At 43.4% G+C, this 20,133-nt stretch overlaps 1 protein-coding gene across 4 annotated transcripts in view; it reads left to right on the top strand.

The window, feature by feature from the left end:
- Window positions 1–20,133, top strand: part of pde1cb (phosphodiesterase 1C, calmodulin-dependent b) — a 316,561-nt gene that overhangs the window by 233,373 nt on the left and 63,055 nt on the right. For all 4 annotated transcript variants that reach the window (XM_061921038.1, XM_061921040.1, XM_061921039.1 and 1 more), the window contains 4 exons: window positions 1,186–1,299; window positions 7,814–7,996; window positions 12,656–12,722; window positions 12,879–12,995. In XM_061921038.1, the coding sequence (XP_061777022.1) occupies window positions 1,186–1,299; window positions 7,814–7,996; window positions 12,656–12,722; window positions 12,879–12,995 (481 nt within the window). The remainder of the gene's footprint in view (window positions 1–1,185; window positions 1,300–7,813; window positions 7,997–12,655; window positions 12,723–12,878; window positions 12,996–20,133) is intronic.

The raw sequence follows: 20,133 nt of genomic DNA, 5'->3' as shown, positions 1-20,133 counted from the left end.
ACGGAAAACGCTCTATAGCCCGCAGACTTTTTTTGGGCTTTGGGAATCACTAATAAACCGGAGTCCTTTGAAGGCAGATTTCTTGCCGGGACATATGGTACAATACAATCAGCAAGATAGGCTGGAGCTAGACCGTGTAGTATTTTATACGTAAGTAGTAAAACCTTAAAGTCACATCTTAAGTGCACAGGAAGCCAGTGCAGGTGAGCCAGTACAGGTATATATGTATGTATATATGTATATAAAGGTATATACAGTATAGGTATATATGTATGTATATATGTATATAAAGGTATATACAGTATAGGTATATATGTATGTATATATGTATATAAAGGTATATACAGTACAGGCGTAATGTGATCAAACTTTCTTGTTCTTGTCAAAAGTCTAGCAGCCGCATTTTGTACCAACTGTAATCTTTTAATGCTAGACATGGGGAGACCCGAAAATAATACGTTACAGTAATCGAGACGAGGCGTAACAAACGCATGGATAACTCCACACAGAAAGATCCCGAGCCCAGGATTGAACCCAGGCCTACTCAGGACCTTCGTATTGTGAGGCAGACGCACAAACCCCTCTTCCACCGTGAAGCCTTTGATCTATTTTATTCAAAACAATTTCACAAGTCAACGCTGGATGAATTGTCACAGCACAAAGTCGTGTACTGCAGTGGTCCCCAACCTTTTGTAGATGCGGTCTGGTCAACGCTTGATCATTTTTCCCGCGGCCCGGCGGAGGGGCGTTGAGGGGGCTTATTTTTATGTTACTTTTTGTCATGAAAAAGGGAGGGTTTTTTGGGTTGGTGCACTAATTGTAAGTGTATCTTGTGTTGTTTATGTTGATTTAATACAAAATAAAAATGTTATAATAATTTAAAAAAATTAAAATTAATTAAAAAAAAAATGGTTGGGGACCACTGGTCTACTGCATTGTTCACATCATTAATGATGTTGGACTGGTTTTGATGGGGATGCCATTTAAAAAATAAACATGACTTTTATGCAAGATTGTTGTCAATCTTTTTCTGAACTGTTGCTATTTCCTGCACCTGAGGACTGACTTGTCACGGTCACAAAACCTGAACGCCGCCAGCGCAGACGGAAGTAACCTCAGCCAGCCCTGATGGATCATGTCAGGATAGCAGAGGAGGTAATTCCATTTGTTGAATCTCTGTTTTAGATTAAGATGTCTGGTCAAGCAGCTGGAGAGAGGAGAGGCTTCCTTGGCCGACCTCAAGAAGAACTTGGAGTACGCGGCGTCTGTGTTGGAGTCGGTCTACATCGAGGAAACCAGGTCAGATTGAACTAATCCTGATACACCACAATTCGTTTTTACCTCTCAAAGGCTGCATTCACACCTGTGTAAAATAAAGTTGTCGTCTGACATGCCACAACTCTTGTATTTCCCTGAAAGGAAGTCAGCGTCAACGCGGCCTCATGGCTGTGGTTATTGATGGCTGGGGTTATTTGCTTCTGCTCATCTGGAAGGACAGAAATAACTGTTTAGTGGTGTGTCTTAATGCAAGTCCCATCATCATGTGATTACGCACAAGATCATGTAAAAGTGGGCACTGCTTGGCTGCACGGCGCCCTTCAGCAGCCATTACGCATCCGGGGGAAAAGGTGTCCGTGTTTACTGCGGCTCTAGAGTTTGAGATTATGGAATGATGTAATCCTTTGGGTCGTCCGAATCCCAGCAGATTAGAGGCGGCGATGGCACGAGCGCCACAGGATGGAGGATGAACAGTCCAGCCAGGAATTATGTCTCAGCTATCACAGCTTGTATTTATTGCCAGGACGTGAATTACATCACTCAATTGACTTTGAATAGCACATACTGTATTTCCTTGAATGGCCGCCGGGTATATAGTATGCGCCTGCCTAGAATTACTGCCGGGTCAAACTCGTTTCACAAAATAATTAGAGCATGCTTAGCATTACCGCCAACTCAGGACTAACGCCAACTCAAACTCGTTTCGCAAAATATTATTTTTATTAGCGCACATCAAGAATTTTGGCCGGGTCAAACTTGTTTCGCCGAATCATTAGTATATGCCTAGAATTTCCACCGGGTCAAACTCGTCACGTCACGAGTGACACTTCACCTGTCATCATTTTCTAAATGGAGGAGGCTGATTTCAATCATTTGAAATCGCATAAAGGGAAGATGTTTAAGAGCTATTCAGTAGGATTTAAGGTCCAAGCTATTGAATATGCCAAAAAGAACAGTAAGCAGCTATGTTTTATTAATATACCGTAGCTGCGTGTGTCAAATATGAGTCATTAAATGACTCCCGCCTCCTGGTGGTAGAGGGCGCTAGTGATCCTTCTTGCGACTACTCGGCTGCAGAAGAAGTGACAACAAGCAGCAAGAGTGAGCAGCTTTTCCTCTCACTTGCACTTTTAACATGGAGGATTACATATCTAAAATAAAACAGTTTTCTAAACTGGACTTTCAATCGAAGCAGGAGTTAATATAGGAAGATCTCCATCGAGACAGAGAGACTTTTAAAACTGAAGAAAGATAAGGAAGACTTTTGATCAGAAGGAGCTGGACATGGACTTTATTTATAAGTAAATATAAGACCATTACTAATGTTTTTTTAATTAAATGTGCTTTTCATTAAGGTATCCTTACATCACACTCAAATTTATAAGCGCAGGCCTAAATTTACCACATGCCTTTGGTAAACGCCGGAGTGAAAGAGGTTTTAAATGAATTAGCGCCCCGGCGGCAATTCAAGGAAATACGGTAGTCATGCTTTTTTTTTTTTCAATCAATCAATCAATCAATCAATGTTTATTTATATAGCCCCAAATCACAAATGTCTCAAAGGACTGCACAAATCATTACGACTACAACATCCTCGGAAGAACCCACAAAAGGGCAAGGAAAACTCACACCCAGTGGGCAGGGAGAATTCACATTCAGTGGGACGCCAGCGACAATGCTGACTATGAGAAACCTTGGAGAGGACCTCAGATGTGGGCAACCCCCCCCCTCTAGGGGACCGAAAGCAATGGATGTCGAGCGGGTCTAACATGATACTGTGAAAGTTCAATCCATAGTGGCTCCAAGACAGCAGTGAAAGTCCCGTCCACAGGAAACCATCTCAAGCGGATCAGCAGCGTAGAGATGTCCCCAACCGATACAGGCGAGCGGTCCATCCTGGGTCCCGACGAGCGGTCCATCCTGGGTCTCGACTCTGGACAGTCAGTACTTCATCCATGGTCATCGGACCGGACCCCCTCCACAAGGGAGGGGGGGACATAGGAGAAAGAAAAGAAGCGGCAGATCAACTGGTCTAAAAAGGAGGTCTATTTAAAGGCTAGAGTATACAGATGAGTTTTAAGATGAGACTTAAATGCTTCTACTGAGGTAGCATCTCGAACTGTTACCGGGAGGGCATTCCAGAGTACTGGAGCCCGAACGGAAAACGCTCTATAGCCCGCAGACTTTTTTTGAGCTCTAGGAATCACTAATAAGCCGGAGTCTTTTGAACGCAGATTTCTTGCCGGGACATACGGTACAATACAATCGGCAAGATAGGCTGGAGCTAGACCGTGTAGTATTTTATACGTAAGTAGTAAAACCTTAAAGTCACATCTTAAGTGTACAGGAAGCCAGTGCAGGTGAGCCAGTATAGGTATATATGTATGTATATATGTATATAAAGGTATATACAGTACAGGTATATATGTATGTATATATGTATATAAAGGTATATACAGTACAGGCGTAATATGATCAAACTTTCTTGTTCTTGTCAAAAGTCTAGCAGCCACATTTTGTACCAACTGTAATCTTTTAATGCTAGACATTGGGAGACCCGAAAATAATACGTTACAGTAATCGAGACGAGACGTAACAAACGCATGGATAATGATCTCGGCGTCTTTAGTGGACAAAATGGAGCGAATTTTAGCGATATTACGGAGATGAAAGAAGGCCGTTTTAGTAACGCTTTTAATGTGTGACTCAAAGGAGAGAGTTGGGTCGAAGATAATACCCAGATTTTTTACAGAGTCACCTTGTTTTATTATTTGGTTGTCAAATGTTAAAGTTGTATTATTAAATAGAGGTCGGTGTCTAGCAGGACCGATAATCAGCATTTCCGTTTTTTTGGCGTTGAGTTGCAAAAAGTTAGCAGACATCCATTGTTTAATTTCATTAAGACACGCTTCCAGCTGACTACAGTCCGGCGTGTTGGTCAGCTTTAGGGGCATGTAGAGTTGGGTGTCATCAGCATAACAGTGAAAGCTAACACCGTATTTGTATATGATGTCACCTAGCGGCAGCATGTAGATGCTGAAGAGTGCAGGGCCAAGGACCGAACCCTGGGGAACTCCACACGTTACCTTAACATAGTCCGAGGTCACACTGTTATAGGAGACGCACTGCATCCTATCAGTAAGATAAGAGTTAAACCATGACAGGGCTGAGTCCGAAATACCAATTCGTATTTTGATACGCTCTAATAAAATATTATGATCGACGGTATCGAAAGCAGCGCTAAGATCGAGGAGCAGCAACATAGATGACGCATCAGAGTCCATCGTTAGCAATAGATCATTAGTCAGTTTTGCGAGGGCTGTCTCAGTCGAGTGATTTGCCCTGAAACCGGATTGAAAGGTTTCACATAGATTGTTAAACGCTAAGTGCTCATTTAGCTGCTCTGCAACAATTTTTTCGAGGATTTTCGAAATAAAGGGAAGGTGAGACACCGGTCGGTAGTTTACCATGAGGTCTGGATCGAGGTTAGGTCTTTTAAGGAGAGGATGAATAACCGCTTTTTTGAATGCAACGGGAACAGTGCCCGAGGAAAGTGATAAGTTTATAATATTTAACACTGATGGACCTAATAATACAAAAAGCTCCTTGATAAGTTTCCCAGGAAGTGGGTCAAGTAAACATGTTGTTTGTTTTATTCCATTTACACGTTGTAACAATCCTTCTAATGTTATTTCATCAAAACGAGAGAAACTATTTTGGATATTTGCAGTATCCGCCGTATATACAATCGTATCTGTGTTACTATAACCCCGTTGTAGCTGGGACGCATTGTCTTTAATCTCCTTTCTAATAAGTTCAATTTTCTTATTAAAGAACTTCATAAAGTCATCTGCCGAATGGGTGGAGCTACTGGAAGGAGTCCCTTGTTGGGTTAGCGATGCTACTGTACTAAACAAAAATTTTGGATCGTTTTTATTAATGCGGATGAGATTTGAGTAATAATTAGCTTTAGCTAAGGTAAGCATGCGTTTATAAGTTATTAAACTATCACTCCATGCTTGATGGTGCACCTCAAGTTTAGTCGTGCGCCATTTGCGTTCCAGCTTTCTACATAATAATTTCTGAGCTCTAGTTTCTTCAGTAAACCATGGCGTACGCCTTTTTGGAGCCTTTTTTAACTTCAGCGGTGCTATACTATCAATGGTTTCGCGCAGGGCGTTGTTAAAGTTGTTAGTGAGGTTATCAATAGAGCCCACATACTTTGGGAACGGTGCCATTACCGAGGGCAGTAGGTCCGCAAGAGTCGTCGTTGTGGCAGCATTAATGTTGCGGCTGCTATAGCAGTTATTATTATTATTAGCTTGCCGAACATGAGTCTGAACTTCGAATTTTATAAGGTAATGATCGGACATTACTTTAGTATACGGGAGTATCATAACTTTGGAGACTGTGATACCTCTGACAAGCACTAGGTCTATCGTATTACCGCTGCGATGCGTCGGTTCATTTATTATTTGTGTAAGACCACAGCTATCAATTATAGTCTGGAGCGCCACGCACGGTGGGTCCAATGGGGTATTCATATGGATATTAAAGTCCCCCATTATAATTATATTATCGGCGTGCGTCACTAGATCAGCAACAAACTCTGAGAATTCACTAATAAAGTCCGAATAGGGCCCTGGAGGGCGGTAGATAACGGCCAGGCACAGAGGCAGAGGTGTGGCAGACTTCATAGAAAGCACCTCAAACGATTTATATTTATTATTTAAGTTAGGACTAAAGTTAAAGTTTTCGTTGTATATTAGTGCGACACCCCCTCCCCTTTTGAGGTGACGGGCAATATGCGCATTCGTATAGTTAGGAGGGGATGCCTCATTTATCGCAAAAAAGTCGTCTGGTTTAAGCCAGGTTTCGCTAAGACCGATGACGTTAAGGTTGTTGTCTCTAATGACCTCATTGACTAATAACGTTTTGGGAGACAAAGATCTGATGTTTAGAAAGCCCATATTATAGGTAGTGGGCTGTTTTAAGGAGTTGTTGATAAAATTATCCGTAGTAGCAATATTAATAATGTTGCGTTTATTATGCGCAGTGTACTTAAAATAATTACGACCATATCTAGGAATTGATATGACGGGAATTTTCAGATTGTCTACTTGGCGCTGCGATAAACTGAACGCATCATAATTTGCCACCTCAGTAGAACGCATGTCTAACTCTGACGAAGTCATAGACACAGTAGAAAAAACATTTTGTGAGTTGTGTATTATTCTACGAAAATTGCTATGTGTACAGGGATCATCCAGCCTGGCGCTGGCTAGTTCTAACTTAACTGACTCCATACCCAGGCTAGCAGGCTCTGTAATTGCCTGTGACCGGGCTTGCTCTAGTGCAGTTAGTCAAATGTGGCTCAATGCGAAGTCTATGTTCCGAGACAAGAGGATAGCGCCTTCCTGGTTAGGGTGAAGGCCGTCTCTCCTCAGCAAGCCACGTTTGCCCCAGAAAGAGGGCCAATTATCAATAAACGTAAATCCCTGTTGTCTGCAGAAGCTATCCAGCCACCTGTTAAGAGAGACTAATCTGCTATATCTCTCATCATTGCCTCTCCCAGGCAGGGGGCCAGAGACAATTACTCGATGCCTGGACATCTTTCTGGCGAGATTACAAGCCCTGGCTATGTTTCTCTTTGTAATCTCTGATTGTCTCATCCTAACGTCATTGGAGCCAACGTGTATTACTATATTCGCATAACTAGTGGTGCGGTTAGCCTGCCGTACGTGCTTACTAGACCTGTTGCGAGTTAGCTCCCTAAGATTAGCTTCAATGTCAGGTGCTCTGCCCCCGGGAATACACTTAATTGTGGCTGGTTTGCTAAGCTTTATGTTTCGGGTGATGGAGTCCCCTATGACTAAAGTGTGGTGCCCGGTAGACTGGGGTGTAGGACTAGCTAAAGGGCTAAATCTATTATGCGTCTCAACCGGTACACCGTAGCTTGTAGGCCGATTAGGGCTGCTACAAGCTGGGCTAGTTAGCTCGCTACAGCTAACGCTAGCAGATGTGTCCGCAACATCTAAAGTTACGAAATTACACTGCTCTAACTGGCGGACACGGCTCTCTAGCAAAGCCAACCTATCCATGAGTAAAGTGCACGAAGCGCAGGAAGCCATACTCACAGAAACTTTCCGTCGCCGAGTGGAGTGCCAGCTGTCTTCGGGAAGTGGTGGTCACGGTGGCGGGGGAGAAGCTTCCTTCAGACCGGCGCTGCCTTTCTCCGCTAGCCTCGTTAGCTTAGCAGCTAGCTAGCTGAGGGCGGAGTGGTGAGACAGAGATCGGGTGATTTGCAAGTTAAATTGAACTATTAAATATGTTCGATAAGTTGTAAATAAAGCTGCAAAACAGTTAAAATCACACAGATAGAACGATACTTAGCTTTTTTGCAACAAGAGCAGTCAGCGAGCAGTCATTCACGTTGACCCGGAACCGGATGTTTTCAATCTTTTTGACCTTGCCTAAAATTTTGATGGTTTTTGGCCATTTTCTCTTTTCACCTTTTCCACCTGGGCTCTTGCAGGCGCCTGGTGGACACAGAGGATGAGCTCAGCGACATCCAGTCCGAGTCGGTACCCTCCGAGGTGCGCGACTGGCTGGCCTCCACCTTCACCCGGCAGATGGGTTTGATGCTGCGACGCAATGAGGAGAAACCTCGCTTCCGCAGCATCGTCCATGCCGTCCAGGCTGGGATTTTTGTGGAAAGGTAAAACTTATTCATAATAAGCTGTGCATGCTTTGTGAACCTCCAACTTGCTGTATGCAAATGAGTGTGCCTCAAACACGTTTGTTTAGCTGACATTCACCCGGGAAACAAAGACGTCATTGAAGGTCCCCTCTAATGGACGTTATGACCACCTTCTAATTAGGCTGCAACCAGTCAACGCTTAAAAGATGTATGTTCCGTTGCCTCGATTAATCATATAGTGAATGCAAATTAACAAAAAAAAATCAAATGTGGACCACATGGACTGCCTGGTAGAACATTTAGGGCCTGATCTACTAAAACACGTGCAAACTTGATTGCACACGCAAAATCTGAACTTGTGTGCAAAGGAATCTTTACTGAACAGAATCAAGGTAAAGTAGCAATGATAGTCACACACACACTAAGTGTGTTGATTTTATTCTCTGCATTTGACCATTCACCTTGATCACTCCCTGGGTGGTGAGGGGAGCAGTGAGCAGCAGCGGTGGCAGCGCCCGGGAATCATTTTTGATGATTTACGAATACGAGTACGAATACGGCAAAATATAACTTTTGTAAATTAACCTTTTGTTTACTTTTTAGTCATTCTTGTGAGCCAATGGATTTTTTTAGTTCAATGTGTTATGTTTTCTTTAATTCAAGTTGAATTGCAATGATAGTTAGGGGCTTGATGATACACTACCTGTAAAAGCTGTCTTTTTTGTCATCTTTTTCCGGAGTCGCTGTAGAATGCAGCCTCGCCCATTTTCCCTACTAAAAAAAAAAGATAAATAATCATTTTTATGGTGACTCAAAAAGAAAGTGATTTGTTAGAAAGAGTGTTGCAGCTATAAATCCAGCAATTTACACAACATTTTCTAGCAGGACATAATTGGCTGCATGGTTGTAATTGTTTTTTAATGTGTGAAAATGAAAAGTGCGCTTAAAGACTGTGAGCGGCATAGTTTCGGGTTTAGAGTACCAAAAATAGGCACATTTGGAGTCTTTAATGAATGTGTTCATTATTTGGGAATAGCAGGAGTCTACTGTGTATTTTGCTGTTAATTTAGGATACAAATATGACAACGGCGTGGCGCAGTGGGAGAGTGGCTGTGCGCAACCCGAGGGTCCCTGGTTCAATGCCCACCTAGTACCAACCCCGTCACGTCCGTTGTGTCCTTGAGCAAGACACTTCACCCTTGCTCCTGATGGGTGCTGGTTAGCGCCTTGCATGGCAGCTCCCTCCATCAGTGTGTGAATGTGTGTGTGAATGTGGAAGTAGTGTCAAAGCGCTTTGAGTACCTTGAAGGTAGAAAAGCGCTATACAAGTAGAACCCATTTAACCCCCAATTCCAAGCCTTGATGCTGAGTGCCAAGCAGGGAGGTAATGGCTCCCATTTTTATAGGGTTCAAACTCACAACCTCGGAATAGCTCGGTTGGTAGAGTGGCCGTGCCAGCAACTTGAGGGTTGCAGGTTCGATTCCCGCTTGTGCCATCCTAGTTACTGCCGTTGTGTCCTTGGGCAAGACACTTTACCCACCTGCTCCCAGTGCCACCCACACTGCTTTAAATGTAACTTAGATATTGGGTTTCACTATGTAAAGCGCTTTGAGTCACTTGAGAAAAAGCGCTATATAAATATAATCCACCACTTCACTTCCACAACCTACCCATGTCAGGGCGGACAATCTAACCCAGGGGTCACCAACGCGGTGCCCGCGGGCACTTGGTCGCCCGTAAGGACCTGATGAGTCGCCCGCTGGCCTGTTCTAAAAATAGCTCGAAATAGCAGCACTTACCAGTGAGCTGCCTCTATTTTTTAAATTGTATTTATTTACTAGCAAGCTGGTCTCACTTTGCTCGACATTTTTAATTCTAAGAGAGACAAAACTCAAATAGAATTTGAAAATCCAAATAAATATTTTAAAGACTTGGTTTTCACTTGTTTAAATAAATTAATTTATTCTTTTACTTTGCTTCTTATAACTTTCAGAAAGACAATTTTAGAGAAAAAAATACAACCTTAAAAATGATTTTAGGATTTTTAAACACATATACCTTTTTACCTTTTAAGTTCCTTCCTTTTCTTTCCTGACAATTTAAATCAATGTTCAAGTAATTAATTTATTTTTTATTGTAAAGAATAATAAATACATTTTAATTTAATTCTTAATTTTAGCTTCTGTTTTTTCGACGAAGAATACTTGTGAAATATTTCTTCAAGCTTATTATGATTAAAATTTAAAAATATATATTCTGGCAAATCTAGAAAATCTGTAGATTCAAATTTAAATCTTATTTTAAAGTCTTTTAAATTTCTTTTAAAATTTTTGTTCTGGAAAATCTAGAAGAAATAAGGATTTGTCTTTGTTAGAAATATAGCTTGGTCCAATTTGTTATATATTCTAACAAAATGCAGATTGGATTTTAACCTATTTAAAACATGTCATCAAAATTCTAAAAATTAATCTTAATCAGGAAAAATTACTAATGATATTCCATAAATTCTTTTTTTTTTATTTTTTCAAAAAGATTCAAATTAGTTGGTATTTCTCTTAATTATTTCGGTTGAATTTTGAATTTTAAAGAGTCGAATTTGAAGATAAAATATGTTTCAAAATTAAATTTTCATTTTTTTCTTGTTTTCTCCTCTTTTAAACCGTTCAATTAAGTGTTTTTTTCATCATTTATTCTCTACAAAAAACCTTCTGTAAAAGGAAAAGAAAAATGTACGACGGAATGACAGACAGAAATACCCATTTTTTTATATATATATATTTATTTATTAAAGGTAAACTGAGCAAATTGGCTATTTCTGGCAATTTATTTAAGTGTGTATCAAACTGGTAGCCCTTCACATTAATCAGTACCCAAGAAGTAGCTCTTGGTTTCAAAAAGGTTGGTGACCCCTGACTTAGACGAAGCACCAAGCATTATGTCAATGAGGGATTTTTTAATCATTGCTATGCTGAAATTATAACTAATATTGATACTGTTGTTGATAATATTCATTTTTGTTGCACTACTTTTGGTTTGTTCTGTGTCATGTTTGTGTCTCCTCTCTATGGCTCTGTTTATTGCAGTTCTGAGTGTTGCTGGCTCAGGTTTGGTTTTGGAATTGGATTGCAATGTTATGGTATTGCTGTGTATTGTTTTGTTGGATTGATAAAAAAAAACGATTTTTTAAAAATGAGAATCGATTCTGAATCGCACAACGTGAGAATCGTGATTCAAACTCGAATCGATTTTTTCCTACACCCCTAATATATATATATATATATATATGTGTGTGTGTGTGTATCTATTTGTATATATTTGTATATATATGTATATATATGTATATATATATATATATATATATATATATATATATATATATATATATATATATATATATATATATATATATATATATATATGTGTGTGTGTGTATCTATTTGTATATATTTGTATATATATGTATATATATATATATATATATATATATATATGTATATGTATATATATATATATATATACGGCGTGGCGCAGTGGGAGAGTGGCCGTGCGCAACCCGAGGGTCCCTGGTTCAATCCCCACCTAGTACCAACCTCGTCACGTCCGTTGTGTCCTGAGCAAGACACTTCACCCTTGCTCCTGATGGGTGCTGGTTGGCGCCTTGCATGGCAGCTCCCTCCATCAGTGTGTGAATGTGTGTGTGAATGGGTAAATGTGGAAGTAGTGTCAAAGCGCTTTGAGTACCTTGAAGGTAGAAAAGCGCTATACAAGTACAACCCATTTATCATTTATTTATTTATATATATATATATATATGTATATATATATGTATATATACACACTTGTATGTGTATATATGTATACAAGTGTATATTCACACACACACACATATATATATATATATATATATATATATCGGCCCCCAATATAAAGTAAAATTGCAAGATAAAAATAATAATAAAAGTGCAACAAATTGAAAAAAAAAAAATAAAGCGAGGGGGAGACGGGGAGACTAGGAATGGTGGCCTAGTGGGCAGGCTCAGCTCAGGCTAAAGACCAGCGAGAAGAGAGAGGTCTGTGAGAGAACTTTGGTGCTGACTTTCCACCAGGGGTCAATAAAGTAGGAGGCCACGGGGAAGACCCAGGACACGTTGGGAAGACTATGTCTCCTGGCTGTCCTGGGAACGCCTCGGGATCCCCCGGGAAGAGCTAGACGAAGTGGCTGGGGAGAGGGAAGTCTGGGCTTCCCTGCTTAGGCTGCTGCCCCCGCGACCCGACCTCGGATAAGCGGAAGATGATGGATAAAGTACTTTATATTTTATTCTATTCTATTTTAAGGACTTATGGTTGTCCAAAATACATAAAACCAGCTACTATCAGATAAGAAATGAGGGGTTTGCGTAATAAGAGCACTTTAAAGGGTCTACATTCCAGCATCAAGGTTAGATTTAACTTCCAATATATTCTGTACCCCTGAAACGTTAAAAAATACAAAAATATGGGACTTTTAAAACAAAAATCCTGACGCTTTACTCGTCATCCTTTTTATCTTTAGTCACAGTTGAGTGTGGAATTGAGACCTTAGCGGGAAATCACCTGGGTTGTTGTTAGGGGCCGCTTCAGTGTGTGTGTGTGTGTGTGTGTGTGTGTGTTTGATGTGTTTTATCTCATCCAAACAGGATGTACCGCCGCACCTCCAACTTGGTGGGACTCAGCTACCCCCCCTCCGTTATATCTGTGCTCAAGGTATGAACACCTGCCCTCCAATCACATTCAAGCTGGCAAACAGTAAATGACACCTCATATGGAAAAAAAGACAACAATGTGTCCCAGCTTGTATGATCACACAATTTGAAGGCGATGGCAAAACAAGAGGAACAGACGTCCTTTTCTCTCCCGCAGAATGTCGACAAGTGGTCATTTGACGTGTTCGCTCTCAACGAAGCCAGCGGCGACCACGCGCTTAAGTTCATTTTCTACGAGCTGCTCACCAGATACGACCTCATCAGTCGCTTCAAGGTACAAACACTCAACTTTTGTGTCACGGCCATGGAAAAATGAAGGGTTAAAGCTTTGACCGCATTGCAAAAAGTCAAATCTAAGTAAGATGAAATATCCATCCATCCATCCATTTTCTACCGCTTATTCCCTTCTGGGGTCGCGGGTGGCGCTGGCGCCTATCTCAGCTACAATCGGGCGGAAGGCGGTGTACACCCTGGACAAGTCGCCACCTCATCGCAGGGCCAACACAGATAGACAGACAACATTCACACACTAGGGACCATTTAGTGTTGCCATGGAACCCATCCATTTTCTACCGCTTATTTCCTTTTGGGGTCACGGGGGGCGCTGGCGCCTATCTCAGCTACAATCGGGCGGAAGGCAGGGTACACCCTGGACAAGTCGCCACCTCATCGCAGGGCCAACACAGATAGACAGACAACATTCACACACTAGGGACCATTTAGTGTTGCCATGGAACCCATCCATTTTCTACCGCTTATTTCCTTTTGGGGTCACGGGGGGCGCTGGCGCCTATCTCAGCTACAATCGGGCGGGAGGCAGGGTACACCCTGGACAAGTCGCCACCTCATCGCAGGGCCAACACAGATAGACAGACAACATTCACACACTAGGGACAATGTAATGTGCCATGGAACCCATCCATTTTCTACCGCTTATTCCCTTACGGGGTCGCGGGGGGCGCTGGCGCCTATCTCAGCTACAATCGGGCGGGAGGCAGGGTACACCCTGGACAAGTCGCCACCTCATCGCAGGGCCAACACAGATAGACAGACAACATTCACACACTAGGGACCATTTAGTGTTGCCATGGAACCCATCCATTTTCTACCGCTTATTTCCTTTTGGGGTCACGGGGGGCGCTGGCGCCTATCTCAGCTACAATCGGGCGGAAGGCAGGGTACACCCTGGACAAGTCGCCACCTCATCGCAGGGCCAACACAGATAGACAGACAACATTCACACACTAGGGACCATTTAGTGTTGCCATGGAACCCATCCATTTTCTACCGCTTATTTCCTTTTGGGGTCACGGGGGGCGCTGGCGCCTATCTCAGCTACAATCGGGCGGGAGGCAGGGTACACCCTGGACAAGTCGCCACCTCATCGCAGGGCCAACACAGATAGACAGACAACATTCACACACTAGGGACAATGTAATGTGCCATGGAACCCATCCATTTTCTACCGCTTATTCCCTTACGGGGTCGCGGGGGGCGCTGGCGCCTATCTCAGCTACAGTCGGGCGGAAGGCGGGGTACACCCTGGACAAGTCGCCACCTCATCGCAGGGCCAACACAGATAGACAGACAACATTCACACACTAGGGCCAATTTAGTGTTGCCAATCAACCTATCCCCAGGTGCATGTCTTTGGAGGTGGGAGGGGCCTATCCCCAGGTGCATGTCTTTGGAAGTGGGAGGGGCCTATCCCCAGGTGCATGTCTTTGGAGGTGGGAGGGGCCTATCCCCAGGTGCATGTCTTTGGAGGTGGGAGGGGCCTATCCCCAGGTGCATGTCTTTGGAGGTGGGAGGGGCCTATCCCCAGGTGCATGTCTTTGGAGGTGGGAGGGGCCTATCCCCAGGTGCATGTCTTTGGAGGTGGGAGGGGGCTATCCCCAGGTGCATGTCTTTGGAGGTGGGAGGGGCCTATCCCCAGGTGCATGTCTTTGGAGGTGGGAGGGGCCTATCCCCAGGTGCATGTCTTTGGAGATGGGAGGGGCCTATCCCCAGGTGCATGTCTTTGGAGGTGGGAGGGGCCTATCCCCAGGTGCATGTCTTTGGAAGTGGGAGGAAGCCGGAGTACCCGGAGGGAACCCACGCATTCACGGGGAGAACATGCAAACTCCACACAGAAAGATCCCGAGCCTGGATTTGAACCCAGGACTGCAGGACCTTTGTATTGTGAGGCAGACGCACTAACCCCTCTGCCACCGTGAAGCCCCAAGATGAAATATGTCAAATAATAATAATGTGTTTTGTTTTTGAACACGGACTTTTAGCAGAGTTTCTGTGAAGTTCATATTGATCTGCGTCTCATAGCCGACGCCACGCCGCTTAAAGTGAGGTGGCGTGCTAGTAAACGACGGCAGCGATGCAGCTGGCATCAATACGTAATCACAGCCTAAATACGCACAATCCATTTTACAACTGCAGCCTCGCTCGCTGCGGGGGACATTTTGTGAAATGCTGCTGATCCAGCGGCTCGTTCACCACGTTGGACTGTCTCCACGTTCACAACAACTCCTCTTTTGTTTGGCAACACTTTGATGGAAACGTGGATGGAGGATCTTTGACAAGTGGTTCTGAAACTGAAGAGCGCTCCCATCATGGAGAGAGGATCTTTGACTATTTTTCTCTCACACAGAAGATCTTTGACTATATTTCATCCATCCATCCATCCATTTCCTACCGCTTATTCCCTTTTGGGGTCGCCGGGGGCGCTGGCGCCCATCCCAGCTACAATCGAGCGGAAGGCAGGGTACACCCTGGACAAGTTGCCACCTCATCGCAGGGCCAACACAGATAGACAGACAACATTCACACACTAGGGACCATTTAGTGTTGCCAATCAACCTATCCCCAGGTGCATGTCTTTGGAGGTGGGAGGGGCCTATCCCCAGGTGCATTTCTTTGAAGGTGGGAGGGGCCTATCCCCAGGTGCATGTCTTTGGAGGTGGGAGGGGCCTATCCCCAGGTGTATGTCTTTGGAGGTGGGAGGGGCCTATTCCCAGGTGCATGTCTTTGGAAGTGGGAAGGGCCTATCCCCAGGTGCATGTCTTTGGAGGTGGGAGGGGCCTATCCCCAGGTGCATGTCTTTGGAGGTGGGAGGGGCCTATCCCCAGGTGCATTTCTTTGAAGGTGGGAGGGGCCTATCCCCAGGTGCATGTCTTTGGAGGTGGGAGGGGCCTATCCCCAGGTGTATGTCTTTGGAGGTGGGAGGGGCCTATCCCCAGGTGCATTTCTTTGAAGGTGGGAGGGGCCTATCCCCAGGTGCATGTCTTTGGAGGTGGGAGGGGCCTATCCCCAGGTGTATGTCTTTGGAGGTGGGAGGGGCCTATCCCCAGGTGCATGTCTTTGGAGGTGGGAGGGGCCTATCCCCAGGTGCATTTCTTTGAAGGTGGGAGGGGCCTATCCCCAGGTGCATGTCTTTGGAGGTGGGAGGGGCCTATCCCCAGGTGTATGTCTTTGGAGGTGGGAGGGGCCTATTCCCAGGTGCATGTCTTTGGAAGTGGGAAGGGCCTATCCCCAGGTGCATGTCTTTGGAGGTGGGAGGGGCCTATCCCCAGGTGCATGTCTTTGGAGGTGGGAGGGGCCTATCCCCAGGTGCATTTCTTTGAAGGTGGGAGGGGCCTATCCCCAGGTGCATGTCTTTGGAGGTGGGAGGGGCCTATCCCCAGGTGTATGTCTTTGGAGGTGGGAGAGGTCTATCCCCAGGTGCATGTCTTTGGAGGTGGGAGGGGCCTATCCCCAGGTACATTTCTTTGGAGGTGGGAGGGGCCTATCCCCAGGTGCATGTCTTTGGAGGTGGGAGGAAGCCGGAGTACCCGGAGGGAACCCACGCAGTCACGGGGAGAACATGCAAACTCCACACAGAAAGATCCCGAGCCTGGATTTGAACCCAGGACTGCAGGACCATCGTATTGCAATGTAGTTAAACATGCTGAGGAGGATCTTTGAAAAGCGTGTTAACAGCAGATCCCACTTGTCATACGTCTGATATCTGACTATTTTACTGTTTGTTTGTAATTTGCAGTGAATACTTAAAAAAAGAAAATCCCAATTTTATGTCATAATGTAGAATATTTGACTAGAGTGTCTGCACTTTTACTTTTGAAAGTAGCTGATTGCTCCTGTCATAAAAAGCAGTGGTTCTCAAATGGTGGTACGTGTACCCCTGGGGGTACTTGAAGGTATGCCAAGGGGTACGTGAGATTTTTTTTTTTAAATATTCTAAAAATAGCAACAATTAAAAAATAATTTACAAATATATTCATTTAATAATACTTCAACAAAATAGGAATGTAAGTTCATAAACTGTGAAAAGAAATGCAACAATGCAATATTCAGTGTTGACAGCTAGATTGTTTGTGGACATGTTCCATAAATATTGATGTTAAAGATTTCTTTTTTTGTGAAGAAATGTTTAGAATGAAGTTGATGAATCCAGATGGATCTCTATTACAATCCCCAAAGAGGGCACTTTAAGTTGATGATTACTTTTATGTGTAGAAATCTTTATTTATGATTGAATCACTTGTTTATTTTTCAACAAGTTTTTAGTTATTTTTACATCTATTTTTCCTAATAGTTCAAGAAAGACCACTACAAATTAGCAATATTTTGCACTGTTACACAATTTAATAAATCAGAAACTGATGACATAGTGCTGTATTTTACTTCTTTATCTCTTTTTTCAACCAAAAATGCTTTGCTCTGATTAGGGGGTACTTGAATTAAAAAAAAAAATGTTCACAGGGGGTACATCACTGAAAAAAGGTTGAGAAGCACTGATATAGAGGATCTTTGACAACCGTTTTTGCAAAATATGAAAAAAATAAAAATATCAGTGCTCTTCTCATGAGAAAAATATTTGACTCGTAGTAATAAAAAAAAAAAAAAACAGCAGATTGTGCCTGTCTTGGAAAGGATCTTTGTTATACTGCATGTCTTAGAAACAGCAGATCACACATACACTATATTGCCAAAAGTATTTGGCCAGCCATCAAAATGATAAGAACCAGGTGTCCTAATCACTTGGCCCGGTGTATCAAATCAAGCACTTAGGCAAGGAGACTGTTTCTACAAACATTTGTGAAAGAATGGGCCACTCTCAGTGATTTCCAGCGTGGAACTGTCACAGGATGCCACCTGTGCAACAAATCCAGTCATAAAATTTGCTCGCTCCTAAATATTCCAAAGTCAACTTTATTATAAGAAAAGTGAAGAGTTTGGGAACAACAGCAACTCAGCCACCAAGTGGTAGGCCAGGTAAACTGACAGAGAGGTCAGCATAGTGGAAAGACTTTATGCACAGTCAGTTGCTACAGAGCTCCAAACTTCATGTCACCTTCCAATTAGCCCACGTACAGTACGCAGAGAGCTTCATGGAATGGGTTTCCATGGCTGATCAGCAAGTCCAATGCAAAGCGTGGGATGCAGTGTTGTAAAGCACGTCGCCACTGGACTCTAGAGCCACTGGACTCTAGAGCCTTCTCTGTACTGATGAATCACACTTTTCCATCTGGCAATCTGGTGGACCAGTCTGGGTTTGGAGGTTGCCAGGAGAACGCTACATTTGGGACTGCATTGTGCCGAGTGTGACATTTGGTGGAGGAGGAATTATGGTGTTCGGTTGTTTTTCAGGAGTTGAGCTTGGGCCTTTAGTTCCAGTGAAAGGAACTTTGAATGCTCCAGGATAGCAACACATTTTGGATAATTTCATGCTCCCAACCTTGTGGTAACAGTTTGGAACGGGCCCCTTCCTCTTCCAATATGACTGTGCACCAGTGCACCAAGCAAGGTCCATAAAGGCATGGATGACAGAGTCTGGTGTGGATGAACTTGACTGGCCTGCACAGAGTCCTGACCTGAACCTGGTTAGAACAGAGACTGAGAGCCAGGCCTTTGCCACCAACATCAGTGCGTGACCTCACCAATGTGCTATTGGTAGAATGGTGGAACATTCCTATAAAGACACTCCGCAACCTTGTGGACAGCCTTCCCAGAAGAGTCGAAGCTGTAATAGCTGCAAAAAGTGGATCCACATCATATTGAACCCTATGGGTGAGGAATGGGATGGCACTTCAAGGCGGGTGGCCAAATACTTTTGGCAATATAGTGTATTATCAGTAGGATGTTTTACTTTTTCCTACTGTTTTTGGACTAAATCTTTAAACACATCAAAGCACACTTTTTATATGTAGAATCTTTGATTAGCTTTTTTTGCACTTTGTCTTGAAGAAGTAGCTGATTGCTACAGTACATCGGATCTTTGACGAGTGAGTACACTGAAAAGCGCTATACCAAATAAAATGTATTATCATTATTATTATTTTTTAATTTTTTTTTATTTATTTTTTTGTAGTACAGCCTTGAAAACAGCAGGATGCTCCTATGATTGAGAGGAGTGTTTAAAAGGTGATGTTACACTATAGTAGATGTTTAAAAGTAGCTGCTCTTGTCTTACACAGGATCTTTGACTAGCTTTGTTGCAGTATATCATAAAAAACATGTGTTACTGTCAAATGTAGAATATTTGACTAGTGCAGGGGTCGGCAATCCAAAATGTTGAAAGAGCCATATTGGACCAAAAATATAAAGACAAATCCGTCTGGAGCCGCAAAAAATTAAAAGCCATATTACATACAGATTAGGCTTCACGGTGGCAGAGGGGTTAGTGCGTCTGCCTCACAATACGAAGGTCCTGCAGTCCTGGGTTCAAATCCAGGCTCGGGATCTTTCTGTGTGGAGTTTGCATGTTCTCCCCGTGAATGCGTGGGTTCCCTCCGGGTACTCCGGCTTCCTCCCACCTCCAAAGACATGCACCTGGGGATAGGCCCCTCCCACCTCCAAAGACATGCACCTGGGGATAGGCCCCTCCCACTTCCAAAGACATGCACCTGGGGATAGGTTGATTGGCAACACTAAATGGTCCCTAGTGTGTGAATGTTGTCTGTCTATCTGTGTTGGCCCTGCAATTAGGTGGCGACTTGTCCAGGGTGTACCCCGCCTTCCGCCCGATTGTAGCTGAGATAGGCGCCAGCGACCCCGAAAGGGAATAAGCGGTAGAAAATGGATGGATGGATTACATACAGATTGTGTGTCATGAGATACAAATTGAACTAAGAAGACTTAAAGGAACTAAATGAGCTCAAATATTACTACAAATGAGGCATAATGATGCAATATGTACATATAACTAGCCTAAATAGCATGTTAGCATCGATTAGCTTGCAACAGGGGTGTCCAAAGTTTTTCCACAGAGGGCCACACACGGAAAAATGAAAGCATGCGGGAGCCATTTTGATATTTTTCATTTTCAAACAATAACAAAATATATGGATTTTTAAAATGTATTTTACCTTTAGGGGTCCCGGGGACTATAAAGGGTCTCAGTTAATAAAATGTTCAAA

The sequence above is a fragment of the Nerophis ophidion genome, linkage group LG14 (assembly GCF_033978795.1).
Source record: "Nerophis ophidion isolate RoL-2023_Sa linkage group LG14, RoL_Noph_v1.0, whole genome shotgun sequence".
Classification (NCBI taxonomy): Eukaryota; Metazoa; Chordata; class Actinopteri; order Syngnathiformes; family Syngnathidae; genus Nerophis; species Nerophis ophidion.
The sequence above is the reverse complement of the archived record's forward strand: the minus strand, read 5'-3'. Positions and strand labels throughout refer to the sequence as shown.